The 24,598-nt window shown below is 44.1% G+C and overlaps 1 protein-coding gene across 1 annotated transcript in view; it reads right to left on the bottom strand.

The window, feature by feature from the left end:
- Positions 1–1,321: 1,321 nt before the first annotated feature.
- The window catches only part of LOC124711695 (UDP-glycosyltransferase UGT5-like), a 114,192-nt gene continuing 90,915 nt past the window's right edge, over positions 1,322–24,598 (bottom strand). Inside the window, exons 5-6 of the mRNA XM_047241895.1 lie at positions 18,917–19,136; positions 1,322–1,718 (exon numbers count right to left, since the gene is read on the bottom strand). Of these exons, the coding sequence (XP_047097851.1) occupies positions 1,409–1,718; positions 18,917–19,136 (530 nt within the window). The 3' untranslated portion in view covers positions 1,322–1,408. The remainder of the gene's footprint in view (positions 1,719–18,916; positions 19,137–24,598) is intronic.

The raw sequence follows: 24,598 nt of genomic DNA on the forward strand, positions 1-24,598 counted from the left end.
GTACCCGTTCAATCGAGATGCCCACAGCACTAGCAATCTCACACACCTTAACCCTTCTGTTATCCATCACCATATGATGGATTTTATCAATGATTTCTGGAGTCGTAACTTCCACAGGGCGTCCAGAACGTTCAGCTTCACTTGTGCCCATTTGGCCACTCCGAAAATTTTGAAACTACTTATAAAATATTCTAATCGAAGGTGCAGAGTCACCGTAATGTTTCTCAAGCTTCTCTTCAGTCTCTTGAGGCGTTTTTCCTTTCATAAAGCAATGTTTAATCACCACATGAAATTCTTCTTCGATCATTTTCTGACAATTGAAAGGTGGCTACACTGAGTCACAGCGCCAGAGGTTGCGCCAAAGAGTATTTTTCCGTCGCCTCCACTGAGGCAGTAGTAGTTCAGAGGTTGCCATGGGCAGTGCTTGTTGAGAGGGTGTCGATAGCAGTACTAATTGAGGGCATGTCGTCTGCAGTTGTTCTGTTGGACGAGACAGCAGATGCTGTTTGATTGGGGATGTTGCAATGATCACAGTGTATTTTTCGTCAATATATGTGAAGGTAACAAAAAAATTTTTTATTTCAGATTTCCTAAATAACAATGCCTCTTGGTCACAGGTTCAGTCAACAAAGCATCTGGCTTGTGTTCATGTATTAGACTGTAATTCTGGTTTCTATATGCGATTATAGTATTTCAGGTTTTTTTAATTACTTCATTGTAAATGGTGTTTAAAATATCTTGTCGTATTGAGGAAGAACCGTGCCAGATGTGTACGTTGAATCACACTTCCATACACAGAACAGTTACACTTGTGCCTTGTCGTTTCGTAGCTTTTATAGTTGCTGGGGACTTAATTAATCAATTGTGTTAACGGAAATTTCCTTTCATTCTTTGTTGTTATTCTATGCAGTCAGATTGCGTACTAATACTACTCAGGGCCAACCGGTTACGAGACTTCGTAACCGGACATACAGCTACTATTGCATTTTAAAATTAAGCCCCTATGCACAATCATTCGACTTCCTTGATTCACACGAATGCCAACCACAAAGAAATAGACCAATATGGCTGAAACTTGGTGTGCGTTCTTTCCAAAGATGCTACTAACTAAACATGACCTCGATACGCGCTGGTGGTGCCATCTCTCGGACTTTGCGTGGACTTTACAAACGCCCCTCGTACTGTTAACAAAACGAGATAAATGAAAAACAAAATTATACTGATGTCAAATGTCGTATAAGAGCACTTAAGATACTCCCAGTTTCTTACAAGCTGTTAGATAGATCGTCAGTCTTGTTTTGAATCATTGTTTCGCTGCAAATTTGTAGGAATTCCTTTTATTTCGTCATCTTGATACTATATACATGAGGTATATACACGAGATAAATAAATACAACGTAAAACGCCGTCAGTCCCTCTTGGTGGATTTGCTACTAGTCCTCTTAGCTTTGGATCCGCCAGCAGTCCCCTTCAGTAGCCGCAGTCCCGCACTGAAGGCTGCTCTGGTGAGGAGGAGAGCCAGCAGTGCTGCGGCGAGCAGCGCCGCGACGACATCTAGCAGCAAGTACTGGTACCAGGCGAGGTCCAGCGCCGCGGACCTGAGGTGAGGTGCTCCCTGGTGCCTGATCACGTACTCTGTCCAGTAGACAGCCTCGTCCAGCGGCTTCACCGGGCGGTCGTGGAAGATGCGGGACAGGCGCCGGGCGTTCTCTCGGTACCTGCACACCGAGAATCGACAGGTACACCAAATACAGACTTTACATCGAACTGTGACGACTGGTATTCCTATACAGGGGATTTACAGTCGATAATCACACTTACTCATTATTCTTAAAATTAACAGCAATAGCAGCCCTCAGTCGCAAAAAGGGAGTCTTTTGACTTAGGTTTCGGCACTGCTATGAGTGTATTCATAACAAATAAAACTCTCAAATTGGCCTATAACGTAATTTCAAAATTACAGGAAAGAAAAATTTCTTAAGTATAAGTACTATCTAGCAGTACAAAAAATGAACAGTACTTACACATCACGCATTAAACTAAAAATCAAGCCATAAAGCTTTAGTATCAAAATTTTGTAATACAGAATACATAAAAGGCAAGCCACTATCGGCTGCTCAAATACGTCGAGCTATGGTTGCAGCAGACTGAGGCACCCGCATTAGCAACTGTGGGTAGGTGAACGTTACACAAAGAGTGGCATCTACACTCATGCTCATAAATTAAGGATAATTGCAGAATGTGGTGCCACACAACGTGGAAAACCGGCACTACAGCATAGGCACATAGGGAACAGACACGACACAAATCTCCAAGTCCATGGTATTGGTGATAAGTTGAGAAATCCATCCCGAAACACATGTGCTACAAAACGTCACTGTTTTCTGTGCATGTATCCCGGCATCAATATGGGATATGATCATCGTGCACACGTACACAGGCCGCACAACAGGTTGGCATACTCTGAATCAGGTGGTCGAGCAGCTGCAGGGGTATAGCCTCCCATTCTTGCACCAGTGCCCTTCAGAGCTCCTGAAGTGTCGTACGGGTTTGAAGATGTGCAGGGATACGTCGAACAAGAGCATCCGAGACGTACTTGATGGGGTTTAGTTCTGGAGAACAGGCAGGCCACTCCATTCGCCTGATATCTTCTGTTTCAAGGTACTCCTTCACGATGGCAGCTCGGTGGGGCCGTGCGTTATCATCTATCAGGAGGAAGGTGGAACCCACTCCACCCCTGAAAAGGCGGACATACAGGTGCAAATTGACGTCCCGATACACCTGACCTGTTACAGTTCCTCTGTCAAAGACATGCGGGGGTGTACGTGCACCAATCGTAATCCCACCCCACACCATCAAACCACGACATCCATACAGGTCCCTTTCAAGGATATTAAGGGGTTGGTATCTGGTTTCTGATTCATGCCAGATGAAAACCATGCGAGAATCACTGTCAGACTATACCTGGACTCGTCCGTGAACATAACCTAGGACCTCTGTTCCAGTGACCATGTACTGTGTTCTTGACACCAGGCTTTACGGGCTCTCTGGCGACCAGGAATCAGTGGAATGTACCTTGCGGGTCTCCAGACGAATAAACCATGTCTGTTCTGTCGTCTGTAGACTGTTTGTCTGGAGACAACTGCTCCAGTGGTTGCGGTAAGGTCCTGAGCAAGGCTACTTGCAGTACTCCATGGCCGTCTGCAGACATTGATGGTGAGATATCCATCTTCTTGTGCGTCGTACGCTGTGGACGTCCCGTACTGTAGCGGCTGGACACGTTTCCTGTCTGCTAGAATCGTTGCCATAATCTTGAGATCACACTTTGTGGCACACGGAGGGCCCGTGGTACGACCTGCTGTGTTTGACCAGCCTCCAGTCGTCCTCGTATTCTACCCCTCGTAACGTCATCAATATGTGTTCTTCTAACCATTTTCAACACAGAGTCACCATTAGCACGTCTGAAAACGTCTGCACATTTACTCGCTGCATCGTACTCTGACATGCACCAACACACGTCTGCGTATGTGGGCTGCTGCCAGCGCCACCGTGCGACGACCGCAGGTCAAATGCACGTAATGGTCATACCCCGAGGTGATTTAAACCCAGAAACCGCCCACCAGAGCGTTGTTTCACCATGTATCGGCATTATCCTTAATTTATGAGCATGAGTGTAGTAGCCGCAAATACAAACAGGCTACTTAGCCTTCAAAATGTAAATAGCCGAATATTAGACGAACATTATTTTGTACATGAAGTAAAAGGCAATAATTTTATCTGACAGCAGGAGACACGGTAACAAATTGTCTTCATAAGAGCTTATAAATACAGTTTAAAGGCTGAAAACGCCATTTCAGAAATACAAAGGGAGCTGAGTACCTCAGCGAGCAGAAAATAATGGTATAACATGAAATGCAGTCAATATAAACTTTTAAAAAACAAAAAATTATTAGTCCACTTTCATGTTAATTTCTTAAATATGTTGTCATTTACGGCATAAGTTCCTCTTCTAAATTTACTGTGGTGTTTCTGACTATCTGGGAGGAGACTTAGCAGTGAAACGTGTTACTTTTACACATAAACAAGAACGATCTGTTACACTACTACACTTTAAAACACAGTTTACATGTAATTCATGTCACACAGTCTCATACGGAACCTACATCCGCTTTCTTTTATATAATGTATATGATAAGATACTGTCATCCCCCTTCCCTTCTGTGTGAGAGGATGAATGAGCAAATGTACATATTTCTGGTTGCATGCTGGATGGTAGCAGACAAGCCTGTCTGCTAGAGAACAGTAGGACCAACGTCGGAACAGGTAGCTACTTTTTCTAAAAGCAAAGAGGTTTCTATCCTTAGTATGGTCCTGTCCGTCCCTTGTCATGTCGGTATAGGAAGCTGCCCCTCTGGTCACTTCCGTTTTGTATACGGAAGCACCCTTGGTAGGAGCCAGGTCAGTCTGTCCACGGCGAGCGTCTGAAGTGGTAAGATCTCCGGCTAAGCGCGTGTCTGCTAAGTCCGTAGGACAATGGATTTCTTAAGTTCAGCCTAACTGAAAATTTAATCACCTTTATGTCAGGTTTAGCTCTAAAATATCTAATGTTATCTTAAATTGCAACACAGTGTAATTCTCGTGTGACGTTCAGAATATCTTCCAGTAGTTGCTTTGTCACTACTTTGTGAGTAAAGTGGAACCACGTGTTGATCAGTAACTCTAACTAAGATCATCAATCTTAAATGCGAATTTGGGTGAGATTATAACGTCTCGTCTTGACAATATTTTTCAATATAGCAACTTTTCTTTATGTTCAACCCACGTGGGGTGTACTTTGTAAGACCAGTACCACGTGCTTACACAATTGTTTGACCCATCAGGTTAATAGTAAGACGACAGTAACCAGTTCGAGGTTTTTCTTTTGAAAATTGCTTTTCGATCTAATTTATTTTAATCATCAAAATTATTGTGGAGTTACACTCTTTGTGTAAACCAAGTTGACCACGTGAAGCATGTGTTGTCAGCATCAAAGTAGCCCTCAGCTATTCTTTTCGGGAACATTTCACAGAGAGGTAGTATGCATTTAGTATACCAGTGTGTGGGAATTTCATGACGGACAGGATTGTGCTACGAACGTAACTTCTTTGGGTGAAAATTGAATCGGTTGGTTGTGGTTAATTTGCTCTTGCATATGTTTCAACGTTCTTCGTGTATTATTTTATGAATGCAGTGTTGTATGCAGTCTCCCAATCTTGGCTCCATATTTGATTTGTTCCGTAAGATTACAATCTCACATTTTCACAATCCTAAATAAGGCACCAGTTTAGTTGTGAATCAAGTTTAAAATGCTGAAATTTCAATGATCAATGTTAAAATAAATTTCCAAATATAAACTGATTTATTTCTTTTTATTTAAATTCTCTTATATATATATATATATATATATATATATATATATATATATATATATATATATATATATCACCGGTTGTCGTAAGATGACTATTAGAAGATTATAATTAATGTTAGTCTGGCTGGTAATTTGGTAAGCTAGACTGGATGCCTGGTGAAAAAGTTGTTCAGTAATGCAAGGTTAACTTCCCCAGACAGCTCACAGCTTTTAACCCGCTTTTATGGTCTTGAATATCAGCATATTGAAATCACATTTTTAATACTGCAGTGTGACTGACTAGAGACGGGGAGTACTGTACTGAGATTGGTTGTAGGTAGGGGGAGTGACTAGTAACAGCTGTCAGTACCAGAGACAGGGATTCGAGTGGCATTGTTCTGGATGTCTTGTCCGAAAATTGCCTTGATCACAGAGTTAGAGAAACCATCTCGTGAGGGTCATGTGTTAGACCTCCTGGCAACGACAGACCTGAACGTATCGAATCAGTTAACGTAGAGGAAGGTATAAGGCTGTGACAGCATCTATGAAGACGAGTCCTGCAAGGATTGTTAAGAAAGGTAGGAAGATATATTTGCTCAGCAAGGGTGACAGGATACAAATTTCAGAATATGTCAGCAGTCAGCATCAAATATTAGGTGATGAGGGCGAAGATGTGGAGAACAAATGGAAAAAATTCAAACGTATCGTTCAATAGGCCGTAGCCAAGTATATTCCGAGTAAGGTTTTAAGGGATGGGAAATATCCATCATGGATCAATAGCCGTGTTACAAAAGCGCTACGTAAACAAAGAACACTTCATCTCAGATTCAAGAGAAGTAAATACCTGGCTGACAAACGAAAGCTGATCAAAGCGAAAAAGAGCGTAAGGAGACCAATGAGAGAAGCGTTCAATGATTTTGAAAGTAAGATGTTGTCAACCGACCTGAGTAAAAACCCTAAGAGATTTAAAATCAGTAAGTGAATCAAAATCGTCTATTCATTCTCTCAGCGACCACACCGGCACCGAAACGGAAGATAACAGAGAAAACTCCGAAATACTGAATTCGGTCTTCCGAAGTTGTTTCACCGCGTAACACTGTCCCTCCTTTCAATCGTCGTACGAACGTCGAAATGGCAAATATTGAGATAAGCGATCGCAGAATTGAAAAGCAGCTACAATCGCTTAGAAGTGGAAAGGCGTCAGGACCTAATAAGATACCTGTAAGATTCCATAAAGATTATGCGAAAGAACTTGCTCCCCTTCTAGCAATGATATAGCGTAGGTCGCTTAAGCAACGAAAGGTACCTAATGACTGGAAAAAAGCGCAGGTCATTCCCGTTTTTAAGAAAGGCCGTAAGACAGATCTACACAATTATAGACCTATATCTTTGACGTCAGACTGTTGTAGAATTATGGAACATGTTTTATGTGCAAGAACTGTGACGTTTTTGGAAAAGTAACATCTCCTCTATAAAAAATCAATGTGGATTCCGCAAACAGAGATTCTGAGAAACTCAGCTCGCTCTGTTCCCCCATGAGATCCTCAGAGCAGTGAACACCGCCGCTCAGGCTGATGCCGTGTTCCTTGATTTCAGTGAGGCATTTGACACCGTCCCACATTGCCGTTTAATGAAAAAAGTACGAGCTTAATAAGTATCAGAGCAGACTTGCGACTCGATTCAAGACTTTCTTGCAGATAGAACTCAACAGGTCGCTCTTAACGGAAGAAAATCGACAAATATTAAGGTAATATCCGGAGTACCATAGGGGAGTGGGACAGGACAGTTGCTGTTCACAAGTTATATAAATGATCTAGTAGAAAGCGTCGAATGCTCATTAAAGCAATTCGCCGATGATGCTGTTGTAGCAACGTCAGAAGATAGTAAGAATTTGCAGAACGATCTGTAGAGAATTGATGAATGGTGCAGGCTTTGACAGTTGACACTGAAGGTAAATAAATGTAACATATTGCGCATACATACGAAAAGAAATCCACTACTGTACACTACACTACTGATGACAAACGGCCGGCCACGGTGGCCGAGCGGTTCTAGGCGCTCAGTCCGGAACCGCACGACTGCTGCGGTCGCAGGTTCGAATCCTGCCTCGGGCATGGATGTGTGTGATGTCCTTAGGTTAGTTAGGTTTAAGTAGTTCTAAGTTCTAGGGGACTGATGACCACAGATGTTAAGTCCCATAGTGCTCAGAGCCATTTGATGACAAACAGCTGGAGACAGCGTCTACCGTAAAATATGTAGACCTAACTAACCAGAGCGACCTTAAGTGGAATGACCACATAAAACAGATAGTGGGAAAAGCAGAGACCAGACTCAGATTGATCGGAAGCATCTTAAGTAAATGTAACTCATCCACGAAAGAAGTGGCTTATAAGGCGCTTGATCGGCCGATTATTAAGTACTGTTCATCTATCCCCAGATAGGACTGATAGAGGAGATAGAGAAGGTCCAAGGAAGAGTGGCTCATTTCGTCACGGGATCGTTTAGCTGGCGAGAGAGCGTTACGGAGAAGCTAAACGAACTCCACTGGCAGACGTTACAAGACAGGCGTTGTGCATCACGGAATTACTATTGAAATTTCGGGCCAGCACTTTTCAGGAGAAGTTGGATAACATATTGCTTCCCCTCACATAAACCTAGCGTATTGACCACGAGAAACAAATTCGAGAAATTAGAACCAATACAGAGGCTTGTCAACAATCATTCTTTCCACGCACTTTTCGCGAGTGGAACAGGGTTGAAGGGATCAGATAGTGGTACCGAAAGTACCCTCCGCCACACCCTACTTGGTGGCTCGCGGAGTATGATGTAGATGTGATGTGTAAAATCCATGTTTGACCATCAGCTGCTTTTTTTAATTTAAAACCCAAATTTCGACCAGTATCAATGACAGACCATCTTCATGGATTAGGGTTCAAACATTTTAGCCTACAACATTGTAAGGTGTCAGGCATATCCAACACCTTCCATAAAAACCCTGACATGATAAGCAAATCCAGTAGTATGTCACATAGCTCCGAATAAATCGTGACATTAAATTAACCAAAGTAATACGAGTAATGAGTGAGCAAATGGAATACCACAGACTAACACAAGAATGCCTAAATGCATGTCAAACCTTCCCACCGTGATAAGACGCAGATCCGAGGGGAGAAACGAGAACAGAAGCCGAGAGCAGAACCGTGTTAAGCTGGAAGGCCCTACGATAAGGGACGGACGGACACCCACGTTGCCAGCTAACCGTTACGTCCATACCACCCACAAGTTTCTTAGCATGAGACTTTTTCGCGTCTCTGTTACGTTAGGACCACCCCCCAGCCCATGTTAAAAGATAGAGCCCTCCAGAAGAACAGTATAGATCTTATGATAAGACAAAAAGGCCCACACCACCTGCAAGTTCTAGCGTGAGACTTTTTCGCGTCTCTGTTACGTTGCAAACTTTAAAAACATTGCCCCACCACGAAAAGTATAACGTTTCTCATTGGATAGGCAGAATTTTTGTAGGCGGAGCTTAAGGTTAACATTGAGACCCTGATTGGTCAGATGAAAACACAGCCAGATAGTTTTTTTTAAACCAACTTCGGTAAATTGTAGTAAGGAGAAGTTAGGAAAGAATCGCTTCCGAGAGGGCGAGCTGGACAGAGCTGCGTCGGCCGCCGCCCCCTGACGAACACTGACAAGGTAATGAACGCACGCGATGCCGCATTTTTGAGCGCATAAGGCTTCACTCAGAACTGCAGAAGTCTCATCTGTTACATCCCCTTTACGTAATACTAGTGTCGATCGTCAATTAAAGCTCATGGTGTTCACATTTGCCACTTGAAGTAAAAATCTGAAACTCGATGATTTTTCTGTTTATTGAGAAGCCACATCAGCCACTGTAATGTATGACAAGTTAGATAAGTAATTAAAGATAATTGAGGGTCACTGTAGACCATTTTGATAGTTGTCTCCCTTGTGAAACTTAATTTAAACCTAGATTATAGTTGTGATATGGCATAGGTCATCCTTCGATCCATTGTAGAGCTTGGAAACCCATTCAGGGAATATTCGTTCACATTTTTGTTGAGCGCAGTTGGTTTTTACCATCCTGTATTAAAACATTTCCTTTTATCAATAGTGCTATTTATAAACGATGTTTTGTGAGTAGAATAAAATTTCCAATGGTAAACTTAACTGCTTTTTCGACGTTATTTTACCAGCTAACTAAAAATAGGTAAGCCTTGAACCCCTTCCACTAAATTTAGTTAGTATTAAGATTCCTTTACAGGGAGTGCAGTGGAGCTGACGCTGAAATCATTAAGTATTTGGTTATATCATCGCTAGTCTCACTGAACTCTTCTGAATTCTACATGTCATGTGTGGTCTGACGTCTCCTTACCAGCAACAGGTCCAAGGTTCAAACTAGTCAATTCCCTAAAAAACACGCTCAGAGCGTCGTTGCGCGAAAGTGGTAGGGAGACACGATATAGAACAAACAGACACCACGCAGAATGTTTAGAACATCTTTTAAATAATGGCCACGTCTCAAATGTAGAGTAAGCCATCAATTCAGGTAGAACACACAGGACTTTAAAAGATGATGGCTAAGGGGCACTTGATATACTTCTTTTTTCTAATATGTTAATTTTATAACGGAGAATACACTGATTTTAAAGTTTTTTGCTAATTACTAGGAACAACTTTTTTGGATAGCAGCCAGAACACACCACAACAACGCACGCTGTGCAAAGATAACGCCGCAGCAGAAGACCATATGGATTGAGAACAACATGGCGGAAGAATCGTTATGGTACAACGAACGCCGCGCAAAGATGGTATTACAGCAGACGACTTATACGAAGCGGCTACCATGACGACAGCGTCCCGACCACACAGGCTAGGGGGCCCATGGCAGCGGCGTCCCTACCACAAAAGATAGAGGGCTCTGCTCTATCCACAAATGACGTGAAAAATGAATGGGACAACAATTACCTGAATTTTAAATCATTGTAAATTTCTCGCGATTAATTAGTTATAATTATTATTTATTATGTTTTATATTACAACTGGAACAAACTTTAAAATTTACGATTTCTTGCTGAAGCATGTATGTATGTACCGTTGGTCACCGTGGAGGGCGTTACCGTCTGCCCACGTGTTGTTGGCCGTTATTTAAGCTCATGCACAGAGCCAACCACGCATAGTAACCACCGTGCACAGGCCGGGTGACGACCCCTGCGAGCGACCAGTGGGTATAAAAATCTGTTTATTTATGTAACTTTGACTAATTGATTGCTTGTAGATTACCTACATGATTACTTACTAATATTTTAACTTTACAGTGTAAATTGCACTGGAGATGAGCCCATCGCGGGTTGAAACCGGTTGGCGGCAAAATAAGTGGGCTATCCACAAAGTACATTACGTTTTGGAATTAAAAATAAATAAAGTATCGGAAATTTTTTTATTATATGCAGATGAAAGCCACACTTAAATACTACTTTTCTACATAGTTGCCGTTTAAATTAAGGCACTTATCGTAGCGATGGACGAGCTTGGAAGTTCCTTCGTCGTAAAATTCGGACACCTGCGCCTTCAACCACGTGGTTACCTCTTCCTGAAGCTGTGCGTCGTCATCAAAACGCTGCATAGCCAACCACTTCTTCATTGCTGGGAATAAGTGGAAGTCGGTCGGTGATAGGTCGAGACTGTACGGCGGATGAGGAAACAACTCCCACTTACAAGATTCGAGAACTTCACGAGTGGCATATGCCGTGTGGGCCCGGGCGTTGTCGTGAATCAGCAAGATCTTTGAGCCCAACTTTCCCTTGCGCTTGTTTTGTATTGCTCTTCAGGCTGTGCAGAGTTTGGCAATACCTTTGAGAGTTTATTGTAGTGCCTCTTTTCAGGAAATCCACAAAAATCACACCTTTTCTGTCCCAAAAGACAGTCATTACGTGGTTGAAGGCGCAACGGTAGTTACATGGTTCAGCAAGAAATCGTAATGGACAGCATACATTTGGCATATATCGTAAACCAGTAGCTGATGGTCAAACATGGATTTTACACATCACATTTACATCATACTCCGCAAGCCACCAAATGGTGTGTGGCGGAGGGTACTTTCGGTACCCCTATCTGATCCCTTCAACCCTGCTCCACTCGCGAAAAGTGCGTGGGAAGAATGATTGTTGACAAGCCTCTGTATTGGCTCTAATTTCTCGAATTTGTTTCTCGTGGTCAATACGCTAGGTTTATGTGGGGGGAAGCAATATGTTATCCAACTTCTCCTGAAAAGTGCTGGCCCGAAATTTCAATAGTAACTCCGTGATGTACAACGCCTCTCTTGTAACGTCTGCCAGTGGAGTTTGTTTGGCAGCTCCGTAACGCTCAAAGCACGTACCTTTCCTCCTGACTCGCATTCTATGTTTTCGAGCACAGGAGGTGGAGAACACTATGGAAACACCAAAAACATAAGACATTACTAGGCTTAATGCGCTATAGGAAACTGTTCACATTCAAAAAAGCTTCTGGTCGTCCAGGAATGTACAAATACTGATCCTGTATAGTTTTTGAGGCAATCTTACATCATCCTTCCTGCTAAATAGTGACATCATGATTGTGCAGATGCATAGCGTTCACGGCCCCATTTCTTCCAAGTAGACCACAATAGCTCGATAACATTGATATCTTGTCACTGTCATGGCCAAGGGAGATTCGACAACTCATCCTCATGCTCATAAAACTAGCCCTGAGCGATGCGAGCTGTGTGTGTGTGGGGGGGGGGGCGGGGGAGGGGACCTAACCTCTTAGAACACAGAGTCACCTGTAAGGAAAAAACACTGTAATGTGGGGATGGCTCTGATCGTCCAAAATGGTTACATAAACACAAAAAAACTTTAAGGATACATAGTCCTTGGCAGTAATGTGACATTGTAGAGCGACTTAGGGGCCATGCAATAATTCTACGCCGGCCGGTGTGCCCGAGCGGTTCTAGGCGCTTCAGTCTGGAATCGCGTGACTGCTGCGGTCACAGTTTCGAATCCTGCCTCGAGCATGGATGCGTGTGATGTCCTTAGGTAGGTTTATGTAGTTCTAAGTTCTAGGGGACTGATGACCTCAGATGTTAAGTCCCATAGTGCTCAGAGCCATTTGAACCATTTTGAATAACTCTACATGGCTGCCCAAATGACCAATGAACTGGCGCCACGTTTCAATCATTGGATGTGAACTCTGACAGAAGTTCGAAACAGTGTCAAACAAGACTCCTGTGCCAAAATGACTTTTCTCCATAGCTCCATGATCCAGGTTTGATGACTGTAGATCACATTTTTTTTCCTGTTACGGGCATTTGCATAACTAATGTGTGTCCTTGAATTCCAGCTTGTCCAACAAGTCCCTCCTTCTGGAGCACACTCCTTGTTGTTTTGGTGCTGATTCAAAATGGTTCAAATGGCTCTGAGCACTATGGGACTTAACATCTGTGGTCATCAGTCCCCTAGAACTTAGAACTACTTAAACCTAACTAACCTAAGGACATCACACACATCCATGCCCGATTCAGGATTCGAACCTGCGACCGTAGCAGTCGCACGGTTCCGGACTGCGCGCCTAGAACCGCGAGACCACCGTGGCCGGCTTTGGTGCTGACAGGGTTCGCGAGTGCTGCAGTGATTTCAACAGCTGTAGTCCTATTTTTTGTCACCGCAATTCTCTTCAATGACCATCCGTCATGATCACTCGACACACACTTTCGTCCACTTATATGAGTGTGTGAGGTCCGTTTTTTCAGACATGCCCAAAAGGACAGACACAACGCGGAATCTGCAGCTGGGTGATGGATCCAACTTCTTCATTGCGGTCGCACAAATACTCCGATGTCCTGTGGGAATCTCACAGAGCGAACGTGAAGGAAATGGGCAGAAACTGCAGACAGGTGGCGCTTGATGGGATCGGCTGTGAGGCGGGCCGAGGTAGTCCGTGCAGTTGTGATAACATTGTGTCCTGGATGGCGCAGTGGTTAACACACCTGCGTAGTAAGCTTGAGATCCCGGGTTCGAATACCGGTCCGGTGCACACTTTCACTCATCGCCACTCGTTCTGCGTAATGGCTTGATGTAGCTGGCAGCAGTGATACCCTCCATTTCTTCCCCACTCCACCTTCATCCGCGTTATGACTCAGTGGATGTTGTTTTTCCGGGTTCCTTGTACGTGGCGTAAATCTTTGATATGGTGCCCCTTGAAACACTTTGGCTCCTCTGGCTACGGAAGCACCCACCTTTGTATTGTATTGTATTGTACGAAACTGGGGACGTAGAAACGACGGAGAGGCTTGGTCCCCATCATAGCCCTCAGTGGTTCACAACCCCACAACAGGCTACAGTAGTCCACTCACCCCACCGCCACCCCACACCGAACCTAGGGTTATTGTGCGGTTCGGCCCCCAATGGACCCCACAGGAAACGTCTCACACCAGACGAGTGTAACCCCAATGTTTGCTTGGTACAGTGATCATGGTGTACGCATACGTGGAGAAAGTGTTTGCGCAGCAGTCGCCGACATGGTGTAAGTGAGGCGGAATAAGGGGAACCATCCAGCATTCGCCGAACCAGATGGAAAACCGCCTTAAAAATCGTCCACAGGCTGGCCGGCACATCGGATCTCGACACTAATCCGCCGGGCGGATTCGTGCTGGGGACCAGCATGCCTTCCCCCCCAGAAAGCAGTGCGTTAGCCCGCATGGCTAACCGGGTGGGCTAGCACCCACCATACAGGACTACCATAGTGTGGTGCTGGTAGATTTGCTCGTAAAGGACAAATCATCACAACGATGTACTATGAAATCTCTTGACGAGTTTATGGAATTCTTTAAAGATGAAGCAAGGAATTGTCCATGGGGCTGTTTTCGCTCCATGACAATACCTCAGCCCGTGCTACACAGGGCACAGCCTAACATACTCCTCTCTTCCCCCATAAAATTTTGTTTCAATCCCCCCCTTCCCCCTTATTCTCCTCATACTCAGGAACTTATTTATCATTCCTCAGATTCAGAAAGCAATGCATGGCAAACTTTTCTAGAATGACGACGAGGTGCTTCTCGAAGTGGAATTTTTCCTGAACAGCTGAAATGCAGACTTCTGCAACCAAGTTATTTGCCAAGCCATCCATCATTAGTGATGATGCGTCGCACTTGAGTCTCTAGAGAATGACTCGTACCATCATCAAGCTTAATGTTTGCAGCTTTTTTTTCTTTCAAGATGATAGTAAACCGTGATTACCCTACTTTTAAAATATGGTGACACTACAGTCTACTTTAATGGACTTCCCAAATGGCTCATGGTGAATGGCTAATAGCATTGAATTTTTCTGTGACTAATTTCGTACAAAAGGAACTACAATCTGGATCATGCTTTACAAGGTAATTTTTGGTACACCCATATTACTTTATTAAGCATTAGATGTCAACAAATCCCTTGAATGGATCGACAAATTAGACATTAATTTATAGACTTTTTTAATTATAAATTACGAAATTAAAATATTTTTGTAAAATTATGTAATCCACAACTGTTAGTCGCTGTTCATGTGTAATGCCATACGCTAAATAAATAAACGTCAACAAAAATGTGGACAGATCTTGTCATACATCAGTTCTGTAAATAACTAAGTAATGCAGGAGTCTTGGCTCTATATATTCTACCTTGATTATTTTTGTAAGTCAGAACTGTGTTCTCGATCTGGATTCAAATGCAGACATTTCCCTTCCCTCTGTCAGCAATGATCATGACATTTTGTCCTCTGGCAACCGCAAAATAACTGCATTCAGAAGGGCTTGATGACGTCAACTAACATTTATCTTGTATGTCTGAAGGACATTTGCATCGAACTGCACATAATCTGTAAGATACACGCTGCAACAGCTGTATTTCATCCGAAAGCAGAAGTAAAATTGGCGAGCAAAACATTGTTTCTTGCTGTGCGGGAATCATAGCAACGTTGCGAATGCTGGACGTGGACACTCAGCGACATGTAAAGTTTTGCATCGGAAGCGTGCTTGGGTAACCGAAGTGGTTGAGGTGACCGCTCACGATATGTAGGAAGTCCAGGTTCGAATCTGCGTCCGGTACAAATTTTCGTGTGTTTCTAGTAAATGGTACAGCTCATGTATAATAGTATTGGCAAATTGCGAATACATTTCATGTACATAAAGTTATTAGTGTTTTCTGTTTCCTGTTCGCATCTAGCCATTTTTATGTAAATGACTCTGTGCAGTCACTTTTAACAGTTTCACTGACGTTCTTTTAAAGTCTGCTCTGCTCTTCATCTGTTCCCAAAAGTCTCTGCAAAGCAGCTCAAGATAAGACTAAACATCTCTACCTAATACAGTTTGTTCATCTATTGATAGCTGTTACCAGATCATGGAAGTATTGCACCGATCTGCCTACGCTGGCTCACACTGGTGGCAGTTTGAGATTCAGGTGTAGAGGAGATCCCACCTGGCCCCTCCAATTCCCCTCAGTACCCCACCACTTTACAGTATACAAAATACTAAACGAACATAGCAAGACACAAACTTTCCTCTCTCGTTAATCAAATTGGGTCTATGACAGTTTGAGGTATCTCTGGTTATTTCTCAGTGTAGATAATACTGGATAAGAATTCAGGATTACGTGATATCGCCGGCCGAGCGGTTCTAGGCGCTAGAGTCTGGAATCGCGCGGCCGATACGGTCGCAGGTCCGAATCCTGCCTCGGGCATGGATGTGTGTGATGTCCTTATGTTAGTTAGATGTAAGTAGTTCTAAGTTCTGGGGGACTGATGACCTCAGAAGTTAAGTCCCATAGTGCTTAGAGCCATTTGAACCATTTTTTTACATGATATCCATCGTGGGTGGTAAAGGGGAGACTCCACTACGGCACTATCACACATTCCTGGAGAGTTACGATACTTCTGGGAGATATATTTCCGCTTCACATATGCTTCATCTTCGGATCCTCGAATGTACATCTAGTTTTTGTAAGGGAGGAAGTGTCTGCATGGTGGCGCAACCATGAGAAACTCTACAGTCTATTTCTCCTTGACCAAACAGAACAGTCTCGTTTATATCCTGTGCTAGCCTCTTCCTTGTGAGTCTTCCAGCTTACACATTCGATACATATGCTGAACACACCTCCTCCTCTCCCTCTCTGTGTCGATCTCTTCCTCCTTGTGCTGTCCATCTAATCCTCCCACCCACATCTTTCTATCTCCTCCTCACCACTCTCTCTGTCTCTTCATGTTCTGCTCCTCTTTCTCCTCTCTTTGTCTATTTCCCACATCCCCTCTCTTTGAACATATCTTCCACTCCCTCCCTCTGACAATATCCTCCTCCCCCCTCTCTCTTTCTATCTCCACCTTCCCCTCTTCCTTTCCCACCTGCTCACCATCGCTTTACATGTTCCACCTGCCTCGGTTATCTCTCTCTCCTCCCCTCTCCCTGTCCATTTCTTCCTCCCCTTCACTCTGCCCATCTACACCTCTATCCATCTCAACCCGTCCCTAGTCATATTCATCAGCATAAGTAGCCCCTGAAATACAATTCAATAAAGCAGGTTCATACTACTCACACAACACACCTGCCATGCAAAGCAGGCTACATATCAGGAGCTCTAAAATCATTTATTAGCCTCTGACAGATAAATGACCACGCAGATAATGCGATAAAGTGGGTCAATACCACTCCAACACAAGACCTGTCATGCAGGGCAGCCTACATGTCTGAGTCTGGAGATGCCCTTCAAATGGCTGCCCTGCCATGTACGTTGATTTGGCAGAACGATACTGTTTCCATACAACATACCTGTCATGCAGGGCAGCCTGTATGCCAGCGGCTGGAAAAACACATTTTTGCCCTGTATCTGGGATTATTGGAGCTGGGAGGTTATAATCCCCACAGTGCTGATACTCATGGCACTTGCTGTTTCTCTACCAAATTTGGCTGAGATCGATCCAGGGGTTTGGAAGGGGATTCTGGACTCATACACAGCTTTATACATACACTCCTGGAAATTAAAATAAGAACACCGTGAATTCATTGTCCCAGGAAGGGGAAACTCTATTGACACATTCCTGGGGTCAGATACATCACATGATCACACTGACAGAACCACAGGCACATAGACACAGGCAACAGAGCAAGCACAATGTCGGCACTAGTACAGTGTATATCCACCTTTCGCAGCAATGCAGGCTGCTATTCTCCCATGGAGACGATCGTAGAGATGCTGGATGTAGTCCTGTGGAACGGCTTGCCATGCCATTTCCACCTGGCGCCCCAGTTGGACCAGCGTTCGTGCTGGACGTGCAGACCGCGTGAGACGACGCTTCATCCAGTCCCAAACATGCTCAATGGGGGACAGATCCGGAGATCTTGCTGGCCAGGGTAGTTGACTTACACCTTCTAGAGCACGTTGGGTGGCACGGGATACATGCGGACGTGCATTGTCCTGTTGGAACAGCAAGTTCCCTTGCCGGTCTAGGAATGGTAGAACGATGGGTTCGATGACGGTTTGGATGTACCGTGCACTATTCAGTGTCCCCTCGACGATCACCAGTGGTGTACGGCCAGTGTAGGAGATCGCTCCCCACACCATGATGCCGGGTGTTGGCCCTGTGTGCCTCGGTCGTATGCAGTCCTGATTGTGGCGCTCACCTGCACGGCGCCAAACACGCATACGACCATCATTGGCACCAAGGCAGAAGCGACTCTCATCGCTGAAGACGACACGTCTCCATTCGTCCCTCCATTCACGCCTGTCGCGACACCACTGGAGGCGGGCTGCACGATGTTGGGGCGTGAGCGGAAGACGGCCTAACGGTGTGCGGGACCGTAGCCCAGCTTCATGGAGACGGTTGCGAATGGTCCTCGCCGATACCCCAGGAGCAACAATGTCCCTAATTTCCTGGGAAGTGGCGGTGCGGTCCCCTATGGCACTGCGTAGGATCCTACGGTCTTGGCGTGCATCCGTGCGTCGCTGCGGTCCGGTCCCAGGTCGACGGGCACGTGCACCTTCCGCCGACCACTGGCGACAACATCGATGTACTGTGGAGACCTCACGCCCCACGTGTTGAGCAATTCGGCGGTACGTCCACCCGGCCTCCGGCATGCCCACTATACGCCCTCGCTCAAAGTCCGTCAACTGCACATACGGTTCACGTCCACGCTGTCGCGGCATGCTACCAGTGTTAAAGACTGCGATGGAGCTGCGTATGCCACGGCAAACTGGCTGACACTGACGGCGGCGGTGCACAAATGCTGCGCAGCTAGCGCCATTCGACGGCCAACACCGCGGTTCCTGGTGTGTCCGCTGTGCCGTGCGTGTGATGATTGCTTGTACAGCCCTCTCGCAGTGTCCGGAGCAAGTATGGTGGGTCTGACACACCGGTGTCAATGTGTTCTTTTTTCCATTTCCAGGAGTGTATAACAACAGTACTGGAAACAGGAAACAGTTACAATGAGGGTCAGTCCCCTTGAAGGTGGTATGTTACCTGGGGATGTTGAGCACCTCGTTAAGTGCCCACGACAGTGAGGCCTCAGTGATGTTGCTGGTGGCGAGTGTGATGGCGTAGCCCTGCCTCTGGGCCTGCGCCATGTTGAGCAGCTGGTCGCCGAACACAGGGATCCCCACCAGCGGCACCCCCCTGGCCGTGGCCTCCTGGGTGCTCAGCAGGCCACCGTGTGTTATGAACACCCGCACGTTCTTGTGTGCTGGAAAATAAGGCATGTATTGGTTACAGCCTCCAAATTTTGTAGAACATTAAACATATTTTGTAACCAGTAGTTTCATTCTTAAATGTTTATTTCTAATATGATAGAATAGTGACTGATAGTGTCCATAATTTTCATTTTTTCACTATTACAGCTTTGTTTAATTTTCTAATAGTGGTTTACATTATGTTATGAAGAGGGGATTTCTGTCCGTTCCTCCCTAATTATTCTGACCGGTGGATAAAGAGAGTAGGGCGCATTGACTCACCTCTGACATTGAAGATCTGATGAGAAAAAGCAATAATACCACTGTCCAATGCGAATCTGGATGCTGTATGAGGACTTATGCACATGGGATGCTGTGTGGAAAGTACATAAACGCAGCAGAGACGAACTGAGGATTATTCTAATGTCGATGCAGGCAGCAAATGGGGAAACCTACTTGTATAACTGACTTTGAAAAAGGGGTGATTGTTGTGGCACAGAGCCTGGGAAGAAGCATTTCTGAAATGGTGAACCTGATCGACAACTCACATGTTACTGTCGTGAGTATTTGTTCTGGACAACACCTTTTTTTTTTAACATCGGTTTCTGTAGTAGAAAACTCCCATGTGTCCCATTGTTGACTCAACGAAATTGTCAATTACAGCTGCAAACGTCATGGGATTGTCGAGATTGGATCTTGGGCCAACGTAAACGTGTCGCGTCTTTGGATGAATCACCTTTCTCTTTACAGCAATTCGGTGGTGATGTACAGGTGCACCACCATCCAGGTGGACGGCCAATCGTAACATCTACTGTGCCATGAGTGCAGCCTGGTGGGTGTCAGTGTTAGGTACGTCAGACATTTACCCCAATTTTCCCTGAGACCTGTGGACACCGTGGATACCATTTTTGACCGCCTGCATCCCTTGATCCTTGATGTCATCCCTGATGGCGATGATATCTTTTAGTGGATCAACCGTCAATGTCACTAGGTCAGAATCGTGCTGCAGTGGGTTGAGGAGCAGGACAGAGATGTCTTTGTCGCAAGATTGGCCTGATCTGAACCTGATGGAACAGATGTGGGAGGCTACCGAGCACGAATTCGACACCCACAAACCACCATCCCATGATTTACGACAACGCCCTGTGTGGGGACATCTATGTCTACATAAATGCGCTAGAGTCCGATTAATCCAAACTAAATGGGAGTAGACCTTGTTCGGATTACCGATTTGTTCGCATTAGCCGGAATTACGGTGACGAGTTTCTAGAATGAAGTATACCAAGCAGATAACTAGGTACACCATTGTAACAAATGGGAACAAGCGTGAAAACAATGACTCACTCTCACTCACTGCCCTTGTTGTTGTGCATTGTTGAGTCATTTGTAGTGTCTGAGGTCAGTACACTGCCAGTTGGCTAGCAAAGCGCTTGGTTATGTTAGTTATCGATCGCTGGCACGCGTAACAGTTGTACTGTATTCGTTCAGGTGTAGTGGTGTACGTATTTTCGTCATGAGAAAACGGAAACATACAACGTTAACTCTCAAAGAAATACTGAATGCTTTGAAGCGGGTAGACAAAGGTGAGAATGTATCTAAACTGGCAACGGAACTGGGTGTTGGTAAAGCAACCATTTGTGATTGGAAGAAGAACAGAGTGAAGTTTGAACAGCCCTGTGCAACGTCTTAGGGAAAACACTCGAAATTCGGCAGAGTTTGAAAAGTCCCAGTACGATAAAGTGGATCAAGCTCTTTTCCTTTGAAATTTTTTTGTTTTTAAAATTCAGTCTTAATCACACCACGTATGTTATCAGAACGTAGGTGACCGGTTTCGGTCATATCACATATGGATCTGATGATGGTCATATGACCGAAACCGGTCAGTATGTTCTGATAACATACGTGGTGTGATTAAGACTGAATTTTAAAAACAAAAAATTAAAAAAAAATTTTAATCACTGTCCAGAAATGTTTATTAAAATTGTTCTTTTCCTTTGGTTTACGCAGGAAAGAGAAAGGGGAACTCCTTTGAGTGGAGCACTGGTTCAGGAGAAGGCTGTTTATCTGAACAAGTTAATGAATGGTGATGAGTGTTTTAGCGCGAGTACAAGTTGGTTGGACAGATTCAAAAAACGTGTATGGAATCCGTCAGCTAACAATCACTGGAGAGGAGCTTTCCTCTGACCGTGATGCAGCGAGGGAATACTTAAGTGAGTTTGAAAAAATGATAAGAGAGGGAAAGTCTTCTCCCCAACAAATTTGTAACGCTGACGAGGCTGGGCTTAATTTTAAAATGTGCAAAGATCGTGTGACTTTATTAGCGTGCAGTAACGCTGATGGTGATCACAAGCTGCCTTTAACGCTGACCGGCAGATCTGCTAGGCCCAGAGCTTTTAAAAACTGAAACATGAAGTCCCTGCCCGTATATTATCACAACCAGAAAAAAGCATGGATGGATGGTAAGCTGTTCAAAGAATGTTTCACGGCCAGTTTGTTCCCTTTTATCGACGATTTTCTAAGGAAAATCATTTGTCTCCCCGTGCAATCCTTTAATTGATAACGCGCCATCTCGCCCGAGCACTGAGACATTACGTGATGGAGAAATTGTAGTGAAGGTTTTGCCGCCGTGTTACACCACTTCTACAGCCGATGGACGAGGTCGTACTGCAAACATTAAAACTGATTTACAGAAAACAATTTTTAAGAATGCTGATCCAAGATGATAGCATTCCTTTAGTGGACAAAACAAAACAAAAAAAGAGCAATGTGAAGGACGTTGTTTATTGGCTGGCAGAATATTTCAGAAAATACTCTGAGAAAATCGTGGAGAAAACTGCGGACATCTCTTGAATTTTAGAACAACCTAGTTGAAAATGAAGAGGAAAATCTACTACAAATGATACAGACAATCCCTGGATGTGAAGAAGCTAGTAAGGAGAGGTAGACGAGTGGATGGCAGCGGATGGGGCGTGTGTGGAGCACCTTACTGACGCTGATTTAGTTGCTGCTGTGACTCAAGACCAGGAAGAAGTGGACTGCTGTGGCGGAAGTGACAATGAGCCTGAAAGCGACGAAGGAGAGCTGGTGCCTCGCAGTGACGCAGCAGAAGACCTTGACCTCGCGCTACGTTATTTGGAGCAACAGCCCACTACTACACATGCTGATTTGATGTTTATGAGACGATGGCGCAACTATGCTTCATATAACAGACTGTCTTCACTACGCCCAAAAATAATGACTGAGCTTTTGTCATCTGAAAAGTAGGGATAAAATGTCCATTGTATTTTAGTAAGTTTAACAGCTTTTCTATAATTGTTATGCATTGTTTAAACCTAATATTTTCTTGCCAGTTTTTCTGATACATGTGACGGTACGTCACATAAATGGACATTTGGAGAAAGGGAAAGGAAGTTTTTGTTATGAGACGTGTGAATTATAAATTATTTCAAGACTGTGTACGTGTGCGTGATCTATAACAAATAGTAAAGAACGTAAGTTATTGTTATCAAAACACAAATATCGATATAATTAACAAAACACATTTTGGTATAATGGCTCTGTAACATAGGCCATGAAGATCAGAGACAATACTTTGATTCAACTAGCTCTCCTGTTTTTTTTCGTCTAGCGGTAGGCCGCCATTGTAGTGCTGTCTGATAATTAACGTAAGTTTTATCTGTATTTTGAAAAATATAATAGAAATTGTCATTAGAAAGTGTGTATTATTGACTTAGTTGTCACCTGTCATGATTGCAACCATTAATTATAATTAACGAAGTTTTTACAGAACTTCGCAATACAGGTAGCTCATCTCCCCTAGCAGGATTTAGTCGGCCATTACGCTGACTGTATTATTTAATTAAAATATCATGTCATAATATTAAATGTAAATGCGAGAGACTTCTCAATCTTGATCCTTCATTAATTTCAAAGTTAAAAAGAGTAAAAATAGATTTCGCTTATTAATATTTAGAATACTGATTGAGTTCAGTATGTTTCATTTTGGCCGTCTAACGGCAGACGAGATTCTCTCCAGTTTTGCCTTGCAAATAATGAAAAAGAAAGATTAAAAAATCATTACATTACGCAATATCTCAGTTAATCTTTGTGTAATTTGGAACATAAATAACCAGTAACCCCTGAGACCCATATTAATAATTACAGTTTGCGTAAGAATATGCATATTTTCTTTTCTAAATAGCAGCGCTCACGCAAACTATTTATTAGAAGGCGGTGAGTCGCGCGCTGTGTTTAAAAAATATAATATCGTGCGTACTTCGGGACAGCCGATGTCCGTACGAGTGTTATCGCGGTATAAGTTAATTATACGTGACGTACCGTGACAATGTTTACGGTAGTGTGTAAATTAAAATAGTGTGTATGTGCAGCAGCTTATCGCACAGTTTTCCATACTTAGACTAACATTTTTCATGTCCGGATTAACCGAACGTTCCGATTACCGGGGTCCGGATTAGCGGGACTCTGCTGTATTCCACAAGGTCCCGTACGGTTCGTGGCGCAGAGTAACCCGTTCTACTCCTAGTCATTCCCTCCGCTGTTCCACTCACAAATAGATCGAGGGAATAATGACTGTCTGTACGCCTCCGAATGGGCCTTAATTTCTCGTATCTTATGTTCGTCGCCCTTACCCGCGATGTACGTTGGCGGGAGCAGAATCGTTCGGCGGTCAGTTTCAAATGCCGGTTCTCTAAATTTTCTTAATAGTGTTTACCCCCAAAAAAAACTCCGCTTTCCCTCCAGGGATTCCCATTTGAGTTCCTGAAGCATCTCCGTAACACTTATGTGTTGTTCAAACCTTCCGGTAACAAATCCAGCAGTCCGCCTCTGAACTGCTTCGATGTCTTCCTTCAATTCGACCTGATACGGATCCCAAATACTTGACCAGTACTCAAGAATAGGTCGAACCAACGTCCTATATGTCGTCTCCACAGGTGAACCACTCTTTCCTGAAATTCTCCCAAGAAACCGAAGTCGACCACTCACCTTCCCTACCACAGTTCTTACATGCTAGTTCCACCTCAAATCGCTTTTCAACGTTACGCTCGGATATTTAAACCACTTGACTGTGTCAAACAGGGCACTAGTAATACAGTACGGGTTTGTTCTTTCTACTTACATTTTTCGACATTTAGGGCTAGCTGGCACTCGTCGCACCAACAGGAAATCTTTTCTAAGTCTTCTTGCATCTTCCTACAGTCCCTCAACTTTGACACCTTACCGTACACCACGGCATCACCAGCAAACAACCGCAGATTGCTGCCCAAATCATTTATGTATATGGAGGACAACAGCGGACCTAACACTCTTCCCTGGGGCACTCCTGACGATACCCTTGTCTTTGATGAACACTCACCATCGAGGACTACATTCTGAGTTCTATTATTTAAGAAGTCTTCTAGTCACTCACATATCTGTGAACTTATTTCATATGCTCGTATCTTTGTTAACAGCCTGT

This window comes from Schistocerca piceifrons, chromosome 8 (assembly GCF_021461385.2).
Source record: "Schistocerca piceifrons isolate TAMUIC-IGC-003096 chromosome 8, iqSchPice1.1, whole genome shotgun sequence".
NCBI classification, from domain to species: domain Eukaryota; kingdom Metazoa; phylum Arthropoda; class Insecta; order Orthoptera; family Acrididae; genus Schistocerca; species Schistocerca piceifrons.